Source organism: Oncorhynchus kisutch, linkage group LG2 (genome assembly GCF_002021735.2).
Source record: "Oncorhynchus kisutch isolate 150728-3 linkage group LG2, Okis_V2, whole genome shotgun sequence".
NCBI classification, from domain to species: domain Eukaryota; kingdom Metazoa; phylum Chordata; class Actinopteri; order Salmoniformes; family Salmonidae; genus Oncorhynchus; species Oncorhynchus kisutch.
This window is the reverse complement of record NC_034175.2, coordinates 74,709,796-74,725,574: the sequence shown is the minus strand read 5'-3', so window position 1 is coordinate 74,725,574 and position 15,779 is coordinate 74,709,796. Positions and strand designations below refer to the sequence as shown.

The window sequence follows — 15,779 nt, the reverse complement described above, 5'->3', positions numbered from 1 at the left end:
AGAGCAGAGACATACATGCACACACACGTTTGTCTCTCTCTCACCACAGAAACGGGCACACCTTGGTCTCAAAACCTACAAAGTTACGCAAACATAATCTCCGGTCCCAGCGCCCGAATCAATTCACAGAATATCAGCCCCAGGCTGATATTTCACATTAGGGGGGGGTGAAGATCTCTCTCTGATCTTATGATCTCTGTTGTTGGATTTATTACGTTGCAAACAGTCGAAAAGTATTGTTTATTAGATGTATGCTACCGGATCCGGGCAAACGGGCATAGGTTCCGGAAGGCATGCGTCCAAAACTGAGAGGATCCTGTTCCGGCAGCATAAGGCTGAATTAAAGGACTTCTCGTATTGCTAAACAAGCAACAACCTTAGGCTGCCACCTTAGTGTTTTCCCCATCCACATTTACTGAGAGTCAAGTTTGGTTTCCCCATGTGTGGAAGCCTGATGATGAATAGGCTATTCACACAAACCCACGTTTTTAAAATAGGGCGGTTCCACAAACCAGCAGGCGAAGTTTATTATTTCCCCGTTGCTTTTATTCAACATACCATTCGGTACGTATTGGCTGAGAACCGTAATCCAATCGCTTGCGAGTAAGGGCGGGGAGATGACGGAAACCAAGAGGCGGGGCCGTGGTAAAGTTTTCCAGTACCACGGACAGGGCTAGACTGCAGGGAATCAAGGCTGGGAGGAGAGGGGCTGTCAACAACCGCGACAAATCGTCTTGACGACTTCATTTGACCTGATTCCACTCTCGTTTACCTGTTCCTCTTCTTGGTTCGCACGATGGTTGACTTTATTTTCGAGTTGTGATGCCAAGAGAGTGGAAGCGAGCTGCATTGTCTCTCTGCATAGATCTTTCTCACTCTCCATTCTGCCAAAACAGTGCGATTTCTGTTTGAAGCATTGTTTAGGTAGTATATTGGTAACTGTTTGATCATTTAGCTGGTTATCTGTATAGTTAGTCGCTCATAATTGTTGCAGTTAATTGATTTACATTTTTTAGTTTGTCTTTTGCCGTCATGCTTTATTGTAATGCGGTTTTAGCAGGCTAAAGAAACATGAAGTTTCTTAGGTGAAATCCTTACTGTGGCATACTCTGGTGCGCAATAGACCTCCATTAGCAATTGGCTAGTCTCTTTTACCAATAAGCATCCCCATCAAACCAAGATAAACAATTTTGTGGACGGAAGCCTAAGTGCACGATGAGGTCCCTCCAGGACTTTTTGAATTGCACTTAAAAAGGAGAGCGAAGGAGAGAGAGGCTACAGGAAGCGACGCCTGCCAACCCTCAAAAACACCAAACATTCTCGCCTCATCTTAACCTTTGAAAATAATTACAACTCTTGATTAGGTTGCTAGAATATTTTGATATAGACGTTCTTATTTCTCAGTAAACTAAAGGAAGATGAAGAAGTTTCGGAAGGTACTGGATGGCCTGTCTTCCTCCTCTCAGGGGGCTGTCGCGTCCCCGTCATGCAGCAATGCAGCCGGTACCCCGCCCACTCCACAGGATATCCATGTCCAGGAGACGCTACTCTCGGAAAACTTTCACATATGCAAGGTGAGTAGTGTGTGTGTGTGTACGCGCGTGTGTGTGTGTGCCTAGTTTCCCCCTGTCATATGTCTTAAATGGACCGATGATGGTGTATAAAACCATCCAAGCTAAAAGCCTATCCTTCCCATCAGCATTGTTACAAGGGCCAGATGAATGCATGCCGACTAGCGGTTACCGTATCGGTAGACAAACAGTGGTAGTGAAATGTTAACGCAGGCCCGCTCCTGCATTGCTTTTTGGGGATGGAGTAGGTTATATGTTTGTTGTGTGGAATCGAGTAGCCAACAGAACCTAGCAGATTGCGTAGATTGACTGCCATGTTGCCAGGTCTTCTGGATGCTACTCAGTCAAAGGTTCTCATCTTAAACCAGTTACCAACATCTGAGCATCTCATCTTAGACATTCTGCCTGCTTCAGAGCTTCTCATCTTAGACACTCTGACTGCGTCTAGCCCTCCACTCCTAGACACGCTGTCTACAGTATATCTAGACCTCCACTCCTAGACACGCTGTCTACAGTATATCTAGACCTCCACTCCTAGACACGCTGTCTATAGTATATCATAACCTCCACTCCTATCCTAGACACGCTGTCTACAGTATATCTGAACCTCCACTCCAAGACCCGCTGTCTACAGTATATCTAGACCTCCACTCCAAGACACGCTGTCTACAGTATATCTGAGCCTCCACTCCTAGACACGCTGTCTACAATATATTTAACCCTCCACTCCTAGACACGCTGTCTACAGTATATCATAACCTCCACTCCTAGACACGCTGTCTACAGTATATCATAACCTCCACTCCTATCCTAGACACGCTGTCTACAGTATATCTGAACCTCCACTCCAAGACCCGCTGTCTACAGTAAATCTAGACCTCCACTCCAAGACCCGCTGTCTACAGTATATCTAGACCTCCACTCCAAGACACGCTGTCTACAGTATATCTAGACCTCCACTCCAAGACACGCTGTCTACAGTATATCTAGACCTCCACTCCTAGACACGCTGTCTACAGTATATCTAGACCTCCACTCCTAGACACGCTGTCTACAGTATATCTAGCCCTCCACTCCTAGACACGCTGTCTACAGTATATTTAACCCTCTACTCCTAGACACGCTGTCTACAGTATATCATAACCTCAACTCCTAGACATGCTGTCTACAGTATATCTGAACCTCCACTCCTAGACACACTGTCTACAGTATATCTAGCCCTCCACTCCTAGACACGCAGTCTACAGTATATCTAAACCACAACTCCTAGACACGCTGTCTATAGTATATCTAGACCTCCACTCCTAGACACGCTGTCTACAGTATATCTAGCCCTCCACTCCTAGACACGCTGTCTACAGTATATTTAACCCTCCACTCCTAGACACGCAGTCTACAGTATATCTAAACCACAACTCCTAGACACGCTGTCTATAGTATATCTAAACCACAACTCCTAGACACGCAGTCTACAGTATATCTAAACCACAACTCCTAGACACGCTGTCTATAGTATATCTAAACCACAACTCCTAGACACGCTGTCTATAGTATATCTAACCCTCCACTCCTAGACACGCTGTCTATAGTATATCTAAACCACAACTCCTAGACACGCTGTCTATAGTATATCTAACCCTCCACTCCTAGACACGCTGTCTATAGTATATCTAAACCACAACTCCTAGACACGCTGTCTATAGTATATCTAGCCCTCCACTCCTAGACACGCTGTCTATAGTATATCTAAACCACAACTCCTAGACACGCTGTCTACAGTATATCTAAACCACAACTCCTAGACACGCTGTCTACAGTATATCTAAACCACAACTCCTAGACACGCTGTCTATAGTATATCTAAACCACAACTCCTAGACACGCTGTCTATAGTATATCTAAACCACAACTCCTAGACACGCAGTCTACAGTATATCTAAACCACAACTCCTAGACACACTGTCTACAGTATATCTAAACCTCCACTCCTAGACATGCTGTCTATAGTATATCTAGCCCTCCACTCCTAGACACGCTGTCTACAGTATATCTAAACCTCCACTCCTAGACACGCAGTCTACAGTATATCTAAACCTCCACTCCTAGACACGCTGTCTATAGTATATCTAAACCTCCACTCCTAGACACGCTGTCTATAGTATATCTAAACCTCCACTCCTGGACTCAGGGTCTGACTGGACCTTATAACTCAGTCTGGGTTCTATTTTGTTATGTGCTTAATCTAATAATAGATGGATACAACTTTTCAGCACTTAGATAGAGCCTGTGTCTTGGCCACATTCCTCTCACATGCCACTAGATGTTCAGTGGTGCAGGCCTGTATGTCCTATGCTGTGTCTTATCACAGGGGTGGACTGCCAGATGTAACTTTTTTTTATTTTTTTGCACAAAATTATAATTATCTGGCTAATAATGAGGGGCCACATGGGAAAAGAGATGTGCCTTCAAAATAATGGCACCACGGGTGGTTGTATTTGTGCACAGCTGGCTGCTCATTGACTTATCACCGTCAGGCCATGGTTTGGAGGGGAGGGGCTTAGGTTTCCTAGAGGTATTATCGTCGCCATGCCATGGTATGTAGGGGAGTTAGCCTAGCGCAATTATCACCGTCAGGCCAAGGTTTGTAGGGGAGTTAGCCTAGCAGTATTATTACCGTCTGGCCAAGGTATGGAGGGGAGTTAGCCTAGGTCTATTATTACCGTCAGGCCAAGGTATGGAGGGGAGTTAGCCTAGCAGTATTATTACCGTCAGGCCAAGGTATGGAGGGGAGTTAGCCTAGCTATATTATTACCGTCAGGCCAAGGTATGGAGGGGGTTAGCCTAGCGCTATTATCGCCGCAGGCCAAGGTATGGAGGGGAGTTAGCCTAGCAGTATTATTACCGTCATGCCAAGGTATGGAGGGGAGTTAGCCTAGCTATATTATTACCGTCAGGCCAAGGTATGGAGGGGGGTTAGCCTAGCGCTATTATCACCGCAGGCCAAGGTATGGAGGGGAGTTAGCGTAGCGCTATTATCACCGCAGGCCAAGGTATGGAGGGGAGTTAGCCTAGCTCTATTATTACCGTCAGGCCAAGGTATAGAGGGGAGATAGCCTTGCAGTATTATTACCGTCATGCCAAGGTATGAAGGGGAGTTAGCCTAGCGCCATTATCACCGCAGGCCAAGGTATGGAGGGGAGTTAGCCTAGCTCTATTTATTACCGTCATGCCAAGGTATGGAGGGGAGTTAGCCTAGCAGTATTATTACCGTCAGGCCAAGGTATGGAGGGGAGTTTGCCTAGCAGTATTATTACCGTCAGGCCAAGGTATGGAGGGGAGTTAGCCTAGCAGTATTATTACCGTCATGCCAAGGTATGGAGGGGAGTTAGCCTAGCAATATTATTACAGTCAGGCCAAGGTATGGAGGGGAGTTAGCCTAGCGCTATTATCACCGTCAGGCCAAGGTATGGAGCGGAGTTAGCCTAGCAGTATTATCACTGTCAGGCCAAGGTATGGAGGGGAGTTAGCCTAGCAGTATTATCACTGTCAGGCCAAGGTATGGAGGTAAGGGGTGGCAGATGGCATCAGACCATGGTGTGGAGAGGAATTTTGGATCCCACCATATATTTCCTTCTTTTCCCTCGTTTCCCTCTCCTCCCTCTTCCACAGGTAGTGCTCTAGTGTCGGAGAGTCTATGACATATCTATATATCCCATAAAAGTGAGCGGGCGAGCAGAGATATCCTTGCGGTGCTGTTGGGCTGATGTGATTGTCGTGGCACTATTTATAGAAATATGCCCCGCCCATTGCAGCCCAGCTGATGTATTTGGAGCTGACTGCAGCGATTATTCCTTGCCCTGAAGAGAGGGGAATTTTGGATCCCACCTTAAATAATTAATTGAGGAGCGAGCAAGACCGTTAGTACAATAACATAGTAGCTCAAGCAGAGGGAAAAGTATGGGGGGGAATAGTTTAGTTTAAGGAGGTGCAGGCAGTTGACTGCCAAGCAGAGGGAAATGGGGATGGGGGGATCGTTTTAAATGATGGAACATAAGGAGGGGCAGGCAGTTGACTGCCAAGCAGAGGTGAAGGATGCTGAAGGGAGCATCTGAGGACTGACACTGGAGAAAGTTCTGGAAAGAATCATGTGTTGGACAAGGCAAGGCCCTGTAGATATGATACATTCTGACGGCGGCCAGTACTTATTAGAATTTCCAGTTGTATGAAGTACTTAAGTAAAAATACTTTAAAGTACTACCTAAGTAGTTTTATGGGGATGATCTGTACTTTACTATTTATATTTCTGCCAACTTTTACTTTTAAATCACTCACTCCTCAATAAAATATACGTTTTACTACATACGTTCTCCCCGACACCTAAATGTACTTGTTACATTTTGACAGGAAAATTATACAATTCACAACCTTCTCAAGAGAACATCCCTGGTCATGCCTACGGCCTGCTTTTTTGGTAAATTATGTTTGAGTGTGCCCCTGGCTATCCATCAACGAAACATTAAAAAAATATTGTGCTGTCTGGTTTGCTTGATTTAAGGATTTTTAAATGGTTCATATATGGAGCTCGGTAGTGATGCCTCTGGTCTCATGGGGCTCGGTAGTGATGCCTCTGGTCTCATGGGGCTCGGTAGTGATGCCTCTGGTCTCATGGGGCTCGGTAGTGATGCCTCTGGTCTCATGGGGCTCGGTAGTGATGCCTCTGGTCTCATGGGGCTCGGTAGTGACGCCTCTGGTCTCATATGGGGCTCGGTAGTGACGCCTCTGGTCTCATGGGGCTCGGTAGTGACGCCTCTGGTTTTATATGGGGCTCGGTAGTGATGCCTCTGGTTGCGTGAGGCCTTTCGGGCCAAACACATGTCAAGCTGCAGCTCTGCCACCAGTGGTGCTGTCACACGTCTCTCACCATACCGGGTCCACAGGGACAGACGGTAAAGGCGGGCGGTAGCGTGAGTTGAGAAGCACGCTATTGCACAGTTGTTCTACCAATAACAGATAGAGCTATTATCGTGTTTTGCTATTTTAAAGCTCCAATGAAATGGTGTTCATATTTGTATTTCTTTCCCTTTTAAAGCTAGTACCGCCTGGCCTTTCAGCCTATCAGTACTCGCTAGAGAACGTTGCCGGGCATCTCCTTTAGAATACGCATCGGATGCATATCAACCCACAAGGTGAAGCAAACATGAGCAACGACACTTGATAAATAGTGCATCAACTATTGACATGGATAAAGTGCAAGTGCTGGTTAAGTTTTTAAAAATGTATTTCTTAATTTAGGACATATTTATTTACAAAATCAAATGTCAGTGGCCATTTGCCTACCGCGGTGATATGGTCAACAGTAGCGTGGGGAAATAAATATATGAATGGTGGGTAAGAGGGGAATGAATGAGGCGGTGTGCAGGGGAAATCCTCCCTCGGACGCAGCACTTCCCTGGGGTAATGAAGGTGGAAGAGTCGTGGGACCAGAGGCGTCACTACCGAGCCACATGAGACCAGAGGCGTCACTACCGAAACCCCATGAGACCAGAGGCATCACTACCGAGCCCCATGAGACCAGAGGCGTCACTACAGAGCCCCATGAGACCAGAGGCGTCACTACCGAGCCCCATGAGACCAGAGGCGTCACTACCGAAGAACTCACACACACCTATAAAGATTTTTGCCCATTTGATGAATGAAAGGCTGTCTCCCAGCCTTTTAGTCTTTCATTAAGCCCTGAGGAATGTTCACTAGATAGTTTTCTACTATGTGTTTAATGGTGTTACATCACAGAGGTTCCAGACTGTGTGGTTTATGGTGTTACATCACAGAGGTTCCAGACTGTGTGGTTTATGGTGTTACATCACAGAGGTTCCAGACTGTGTGGTTTATGGTGTTACATCACAGAGGTTCCAGACTGTGTGGTTTATGGTGTTACATCACAGAGGTTCTAGACTGTGTGGTTTATGGTGTTACATCAGAGGTTCCAGACTGTGTGGTTTATGGTGTTACATCACAGAGGTTCTAGACTGTGTGGTTTATGGTGTTACATCACAGAGGTTCTAGACTGTGTGGTTTATGGTGTTACATCACAGAGGTTCCAGACTGTGTGGTTTATGGTGTTACATCACAGAGGTTCTAGACTGTGTGGTTTATGGTGTTACATCACAGAGGTTCTAGACTGTGTGGTTTATGGTGTTACATCACAGAGGTTCTAGACTGTGTGGTTTATGGTGTTACATCACAGAGGTTCTAGACTGTGTGGTTTATGGTGTTACATCACAGAGGTTCTAGACTGTGTGGTTTATGGTGTTACATCACAGAGGTTCTAGACTGTGTGGTTTATGGTGTTACATCACAGAGGTTCTAGACCGGGTGGTTTATGGTGTTACATCACAGAGGTTCTAGACTGTGTGGTTTATGGTGTTACATCACAGAGGTTCTAGACCGGGTGGTTTATGGTGTTACATCACAGAGGTTCTAGACTGTGTGGTTTATGGTGTTACATCACAGAGGTTCTAGACTGTGTGGTTTATGGTGTTACATCACAGCGGTTCTAGACTGGGTGGCTTATGGTGTTACATCAGAGGTTCTAGACTGGGTGGTTTATGGTGTTACATCACAGAGGTTCCAGACTGTGTGGTTTATGGTGTTACATCACAGAGGTTCTAGACTGTGTGGTTTATGGTGTTACATCACAGAGGTTCCAGACTGTGTGGTTTATGGTGTTACATCACAGAGGTTCTAGACTGTGTGGTTTATGGTGTTACATCACAGAGGTTCTAGACTGTGTGGTTTATGGTGTTACATCACAGAGGTTCTAGACTGTGTGGTTTATGGTGTTACATCACAGAGGTTCTAGACTGTGTGGTTTATGGTGTTACATCACAGAGGTTCTAGACTGTGTGGTTTATGGTGTTACATCACAGAGGTTCTAGACTGTGTGGTTTATGGTGTTACATCACAGAGGTTCTAGACCGGGTGGTTTATGGTGTTACATCACAGAGGTTCTAGACTGTGTGGTTTATGGTGTTACATCACAGAGGTTCTAGACCGGGTGGTTTATGGTGTTACATCACAGAGGTTCTAGACTGTGTGGTTTATGGTGTTACATCACAGAGGTTCTAGACTGTGTGGTTTATGGTGTTACATCACAGAGGTTCTAGACTGTGTGGTTTATGGTGTTACATCACAGCGGTTCTAGACTGGGTGGCTTATGGTGTTACATCAGAGGTTCTAGACTGGGTGGTTTATGGTGTTACATCACAGCGGTTCTAGACTGGGTGGCTTATGGTGTTACATCACAGAGGTTCTAGACTGGGTGGTTTATGGTGTTACATCACAGAGGTTCTAGACTGGGTGGTTTATGGTGTTACATCACAGAGGTTCTAGACTGTGTGGTTTATGGTGTTACATCACAGAGGTTCTAGACTGGGTGGTTTATGGTGTTACATCACAGAGGTTTTAGACTGTGTGGTTTATGGTGTTACATCACAGAGGTTCTAGACTGTGTGGTTTAAGGTGTTACATCACAGAGGTTCCAGACATTTACTCACAAGGTATTTTCTTCTCTATATTGTAGAAAAATAATGATTGTTTGGGAAGAAAGCACATGTGTACGTACTGTCTCTCTCAGTTTTGTCTTTTGAGAGAGACGTGTCACTAAATGTCAGTGATGAGGTGTGAACAGTATTCTGTTATGAAAGCTGTCAGACTGAACAGGTTCCGACTGAACAGGTTAACTTTAATAAACAGGTTAACTTTAATAAACAGGTTAACTTTAATAAACAGGTTCACTATAAACAGGTTCACTATAAACAGGTTCACTATAAATAGGTTCTCTATAAACAGGTTCACTTGAACAGGTTCACTATAAAAAGGTTCACTATAAACAGGTTCACTATAAACAGGTTCACTATCGACAGGTTCACTATCGACAGGTTCACTATCGACAGGTTCACTATCGACAGGTTCACTATAGACAGGTTCACTATAGACAGGTTCACTATAAACAGATTTAGTAGAAACAGATTCACGAGAAACAGATTCAGGTGACCCAGCTATTTGCATGCCTCATCCCGAAGTTGAGAGCGGGGTTGGATGGGGAATCGTTGTTTGTGTGAGAAAGGGAGAGAGAGAGCGTGCTAAGTGGATGTAGCTTAGAGAGAATAGGCATGGATGGAAGAAGTGGGCGAGCACAGAGTGGGTACAGCATCCACCCACCTGTATGACAATGTTTATAGATGAGAGTGACTACATTTCCGATTTAGTCATTTATCAGACGATCTTATCAAGCACGACTTACAGTGCATTCATCTTATGGTAATTAGGTGAGACAACCACAGTGCATTCATCTTATGGTAATTAGGTGAGACAACCACAGTGCATTCATCTTATGGTAATTAGGTGAGACAACCACAGTGCATTCATCTTATGGTAATTAGGTGAGACAACCACAGTGCATTCATCTTATGGTAATTAGGTGAGACAACCACAGTGCTTTCATCTTATGGTAATTAGGTGAGACAACCACAGTGCATTCATCTTATGGTAATTAGGTGAGACAACCACAGTGCATTCATCTTATGGTAATTAGGTGAGACAACCACAGTGCATTCATCTTATGGTAATTAGGTGAGACAACCACAGTGCATTCATCTTATGGTAATTAGGTGAGACAACCACAGTGCATTCATCTTATGGTAATTAGGTGAGACAACCACAGTGCATTCATCTTATGGTAATTAGGTGAGACAACCACAGTGCATTCATCTTATGGTAATTAGGTGAGACAACCACAGTGCATTCATCTTATGGTAATTAGGTGAGACAACCACAGTGCATTCATCTTAAAACCTCTTGAGACTAGGGGGCAATATTTTGATGTTTGGATGAAAAACGTGCCCAAAGTAAACCTATTTCTCAGGCCCAGAAGCTAGAATATGCATATAATTGGCAGATTAGAATAGAAATTAGGATAGAAAACACAAAATATTGTCTGTGAGTATAACAGAACTGATATTGTATGCGAAAACCTGAGGAAAATCCAACCAGGAGGTGCTGTTATTCTGAAAACTCTCTTTTCCATTGTAAGCCTATCCTCCATTTAAAGGGATATCAACCAGATTCCTCTCCCTATGGCTTCTACAGGGTGTGAACAGTCTTTAGACATCGTTTCAGGCTTTTATTCAGAAGAATTAGCGAGAATGAACACATCGCGTCAGTGGATAGCTAGGTGTCCCCAGATTTGTGAATGCACGAACGCCTGGAGCGAGACCTTTACGTATACTCTCCTATTCAGAAGGCTATCATCCGGTTGAAAAATGATCGATTATTTATTGTAAAAACAACCTGATGATTGATTATAAAAAATGTTTGACATTTACAAACTTTACAGATCCCATTTGGAATTTTTGTCTGCCCGTCGTGACCGCACAAGCCTGTGGTTTACTAAACAAAACGCGCCAACCAAATGGAGGTTTTTGGATATAAAAATAATCTTTATCGAACAAAACAAACATTTATTGTGTAACTGGGAGTCTCGTGAGTGCAAACATATGAAGATCATCAAAGGTAAGCAATCAATTTGATTGATTTTCTGACTTTCATAACCAATCTACTTTGCTGCTAGCTGTTTGTAATGTTTTGTCTGCTGAGAGAGATGTCCTCACATAAATCCCATGGTTTGCTTTCACCATAAAGCCTTTTTGAAATCTGACACACCAGGTGGATTAACAACAAGCTAAACTGTGTTTTGGTATATTGCACTTGTGATTTAATGAAAATTACATATTTTTAGTAATTTAATTTGAATTTGGCGCTCTGCAATTCACCGGATGTTGACAAAAATGATCCCGCTAAAAGGATCGGTGCGCCAAGAGGTTTTAAGGTAACTAGGTGAGACAACCACAGTGCATTCATATTAATTAAGGTAACTAGGTGAGACAACCACAGTGCATTCATCTTAAGGTAACTAGGTGATACAACCACATATCACAGTCATAATGATCAGCGCTGTCTGTCTCTGGGAGAGGAGACAGCTAGAGATCGGTCCCTCCCACTGACCTTTGGCTCTGACTGACACAGAAGGAAAAGTGGGAGTTATAGGAGGAAGCACCTCCCCTTCCTTCCCTCTATAGAAGGAAACACCTCCCCTCCCTTCTATAGGAGGAAACACCTCCCCTCCCTTCCTTCTATAGGAGAAAACACCTCCCCTCCCTTCCCTCTATAGGAGGAAACACCTCCCCTCCCTTCCCTCTATAGGAGGAAACACCTCCCCTCCCTTCCTTCTATAGGAGGAAACACCTCCTCTCCCTTCCTTCTATAGGAGGAAACACCTTCTCTCCCTTCCTTCTATAGGAGGAAACACCTCCCCTCCCTTCTATAGGAGGAAACACCTCCTCTTCCTTCTATAGGAGGAAACACCTCCCCTCCCTTCTATAGGAGGAAACACATCCTCTCCCTTCTATAGGAGGAAACACCTCCCCTCCCTTCTATAGGAGGAAACACCTCCCCTTCCTCCCTTCTATAGGAGAAAACACCTCCCCACCCTTCTATAGGAGGAAACACCTCCCTCACCTTCCTTCTATAGGAGGAAACACCTCCCTCACCTTCCTTCTATAGGAGGAAACACCTTCCCACCCTCCCTTCTATAGGAGGAAACACCTCCCCTCCCTTCTATAGGAGGAAACACCTCCTCTCCCTTCCTTCTATAGGAGGAAACACCTCCTCTCCCTTCTATAGGAGGAAACACCTCCCCTCCCTTCTATAGGAGGAAACACCTCCCCTCCCTTCTATAGGAGGAAACACCTCCTCTCCCTTCCTTCTATAGGAGGAAACACCTCCCCTCCCTTCTATAGGAGGAAACACCTCCTCTTCCTTCTATAGGAGGAAACACCTCCTCTCCCTTCTATAGGAGGAAACACCTCCCCTCCCTTCTATAGGAGGAAACACCTCCTCTTCCTTCTATAGGAGGAAACACCTCCTCTCCCTTCCTTCTATAGGAGGAAACACCTCCCGTCCCTTCTATAGGAGGACACACCTTCCCTCCCTTCCTTCTATAGGAGGAAACACCTCCCCTCCCTTCCTTCTATAGGAGGAAACACCTCCCCTCCCTTCCTTCTATAGGAGGAAACACCTCCCAGAGGACATTCAGACCAGAGGACATTTCTCCAAAAAGTACGATCTTTGTCGGGGTGTTTATATTTGCATACTATTGTTTGTACAGATGAATGTGATACCTTCAGTCATTTGGAAATTGCTCTCAGGGATGAACCAGACTTGTGGAGGTCTACAGTTTTTTTTAGAGGTCTTGGCTGATTTATTTTATTTTTCCCATGATGTCAAGCAAAGAGGCACTGAGTTTGAAGGTAGGCCTTGAAATACATCCACAGGTACACCTCCAAATGACTCAAATGATGTCAGTTAGCCTATCAGAAGCTTCTAAAGCCATGACATAATTTTCTGGAATTTTCCAAGCTGTTTAAAGGCACAGTCAACTCAGTGTATGTAAACTTCTGACCCACTGGAATTGTGATGCAGTGAATTATAAGTGAAATAATCTGTAAATTTATTTTTTTATTTATTTTACCTTTATTTAACCAGGTAGGCAAGTTGAGAACAAGTTCTCATTTACAATTGCGACCTGGCCAAGATAAAGCAAAGCAGTTCGACAGATAAAACGACACAGAGTTACACATGGAGTAAAAACAAACATACAGTCAATAATGCAGTATAAACAAGTCTATATACAATGTGAGCAAATGAGGTGAGAAGGGAGGTAAAGGCAAAAAAGGCCATGATGGCAAAGTAAATACAATATAGCAAGTAAAACACTGGAATGGTAGTTTTGCAATGGAAGAATGTGCAAAGTAGAAATAAAAATAATGGGGTGCAAAGGAGCAAAATAAATAAATAAATTAAAATTAAATACAGTTGGGAAAGAGGTAGTTGTTTGGGCTAAATTATAGGTGGGCTATGTACAGGTGCAGTAATCTGTGAGCTGCTCTGACAGTTGGTGCTTAAAGCTAGTGAGGGAGATAAGTGTTTCCAGTTTCAGAGATTTTTGTAGTTCGTTCCAGTCATTGGCAGCAGAGAACTGGAAGGAGAGGCGGCCAAAGAAAGAATTGGTTTTGGGGGTGACTAGAGAGATATACCTGCTGGAGCGTGTGCTACAGGTGGGAGATGCTATGGTGACCAGCGAGCTGAGATAAGGGGGGACTTTACCTAGCAGGGTCTTGTAGATGACATGGAGCCAGTGGGTTTGGCGACGAGTATGAAGCGAGGGCCAGCCAACGAGAGCGTAGAGGTCGCAATGGTGGGTAGTATATGGGGCTTTGGTGATAAAATAAATAAATAAAATAATTGTTGGAATAATAATGATGTCCTAACAGACTTGCCAAAACTATAGTTTGTTAACAAGAAATGTGTGGAGTGGTTCAAAAATGAGTTTTAATGACTCCAACCTAAGTGTATGTAAACTTCTGACTTCAACTGTAGGGGTGATGTTACTTAGTAAAGTATTTGTCATCGTCACTACTTAACACAGTCAGAAAGTCAGAATTATTGCTAAACTCTACCCATTTCCACAATTGATCTTCTTAATAAAATGTGATTTTAAACCTAGCCCCTAACTAATAAATGCCAAGGTTGATGTGTTGGTCCAGCAGACCTTCCACACATTTGGGCGAAAGTGTCTGGCAGCGAAATCAGATGTAATGTGACTAACATGACATCTCATTAGATCGACACAATATGTCACCCTTTTATAAAGCACATGTTTATATTCATATTCGACACAGAGGGTTAACTATATCCACACACTGACAGAACTATATCCACACACTGACAGAACTATATCCACACACTGACAGAACTATATCCACACACTGAAGGAACTATATCCACACACTGACAGAACTATATCCACACACTGACAGAACTATATCCACACACTGACAGAACTATATCCACACACTGACAGAACTATATCCACACACTGACAGAACTATATCCACACACTGACAGAACTATATCCACACACTGACAGAACTATATCCACACACTGACAGAACTATATCCACACACTGACAGAACTCTATCCACACACTGACAGAACTATATCCACACACTGACAGAACTATATCCACACACTGACAGAACTATATCCACACACTGACAGAACTATATCCACACACTGACAGAACTCTATCCACACACTGACAGAACTATATCCACACACTGACAGAACTATATCCACACACTGACAGAACTATATCCACACACTGACAGAACTATATCCACACACTGACAGACTATATCCACACACTGACAGAACTATATCCACACACTGACAGAACTATATCCACACACTGACAGAACTATATCCACACACTGACAGAAACTATATCCACACACTGACAGAACTATATCCACACACTGACAGAACTATATCCACACACTGACAGAACTATATCCACACACTGACAGAACTATATCGCACACATCTGACAGAACTATATCCACACACTGACAGAACTATATCACACACTGACAGACTATAGTCCACACACTGACAGAACTATATCCACACACTGACAGAACTATATCCACACACTGACAGAACTATATCCACACACTGACAGACACTATATCCACACACTGACAGAACTATATCCACACACTGACAGAACTATATATCCACACACTGACAGAACTATATCCACACACTGACAGAACTATATCCACACACTGACAGATCTATATCCACACACTGACAGAACTATATCCACACACTGACAGACTATATCCACACACTGACAGAACTATATCCACACACTGACAGAACTATATCCACACACTGACAGAACTATATCCACACACTGACAGAACTATATCCACACACTGACAGAACTATATCCACACACTGACAGAACTATATCCACACACTGACAGAACTATATCCACACACTGACAGAACTATATCCACACACTGACAGAACTATATCCACACACTGACAGAACTATATCCACACACTGACAGAACTATATCCACACACTGACAGAACTATATCCACACACTGACAGAACTATATCCACACACTGACAGAACTATATCCACACACTGACAGAACTATATCCACACACTGACAGAACTATATCCACACACTGACAGAACTATATCCACACACTGACAGAACTATATCCACACAC

The 15,779-nt window shown here is 43.9% G+C and overlaps 1 protein-coding gene across 1 annotated transcript in view; it reads left to right on the top strand.

Annotated features, from left to right (window-relative positions):
• Positions 1-679: 679 nt before the first annotated feature.
• LOC109880766 (syntaxin-binding protein 5-like) overlaps positions 680-15,779 on the top strand; it is a 309,642-nt gene continuing 294,542 nt past the window's right edge. Inside the window, exon 1 of the mRNA XM_031801429.1 lies at positions 680-1,574. Within this exon, the coding sequence (XP_031657289.1) occupies positions 1,419-1,574 (156 nt within the window). The 5' untranslated portion in view covers positions 680-1,418. The remainder of the gene's footprint in view (positions 1,575-15,779) is intronic.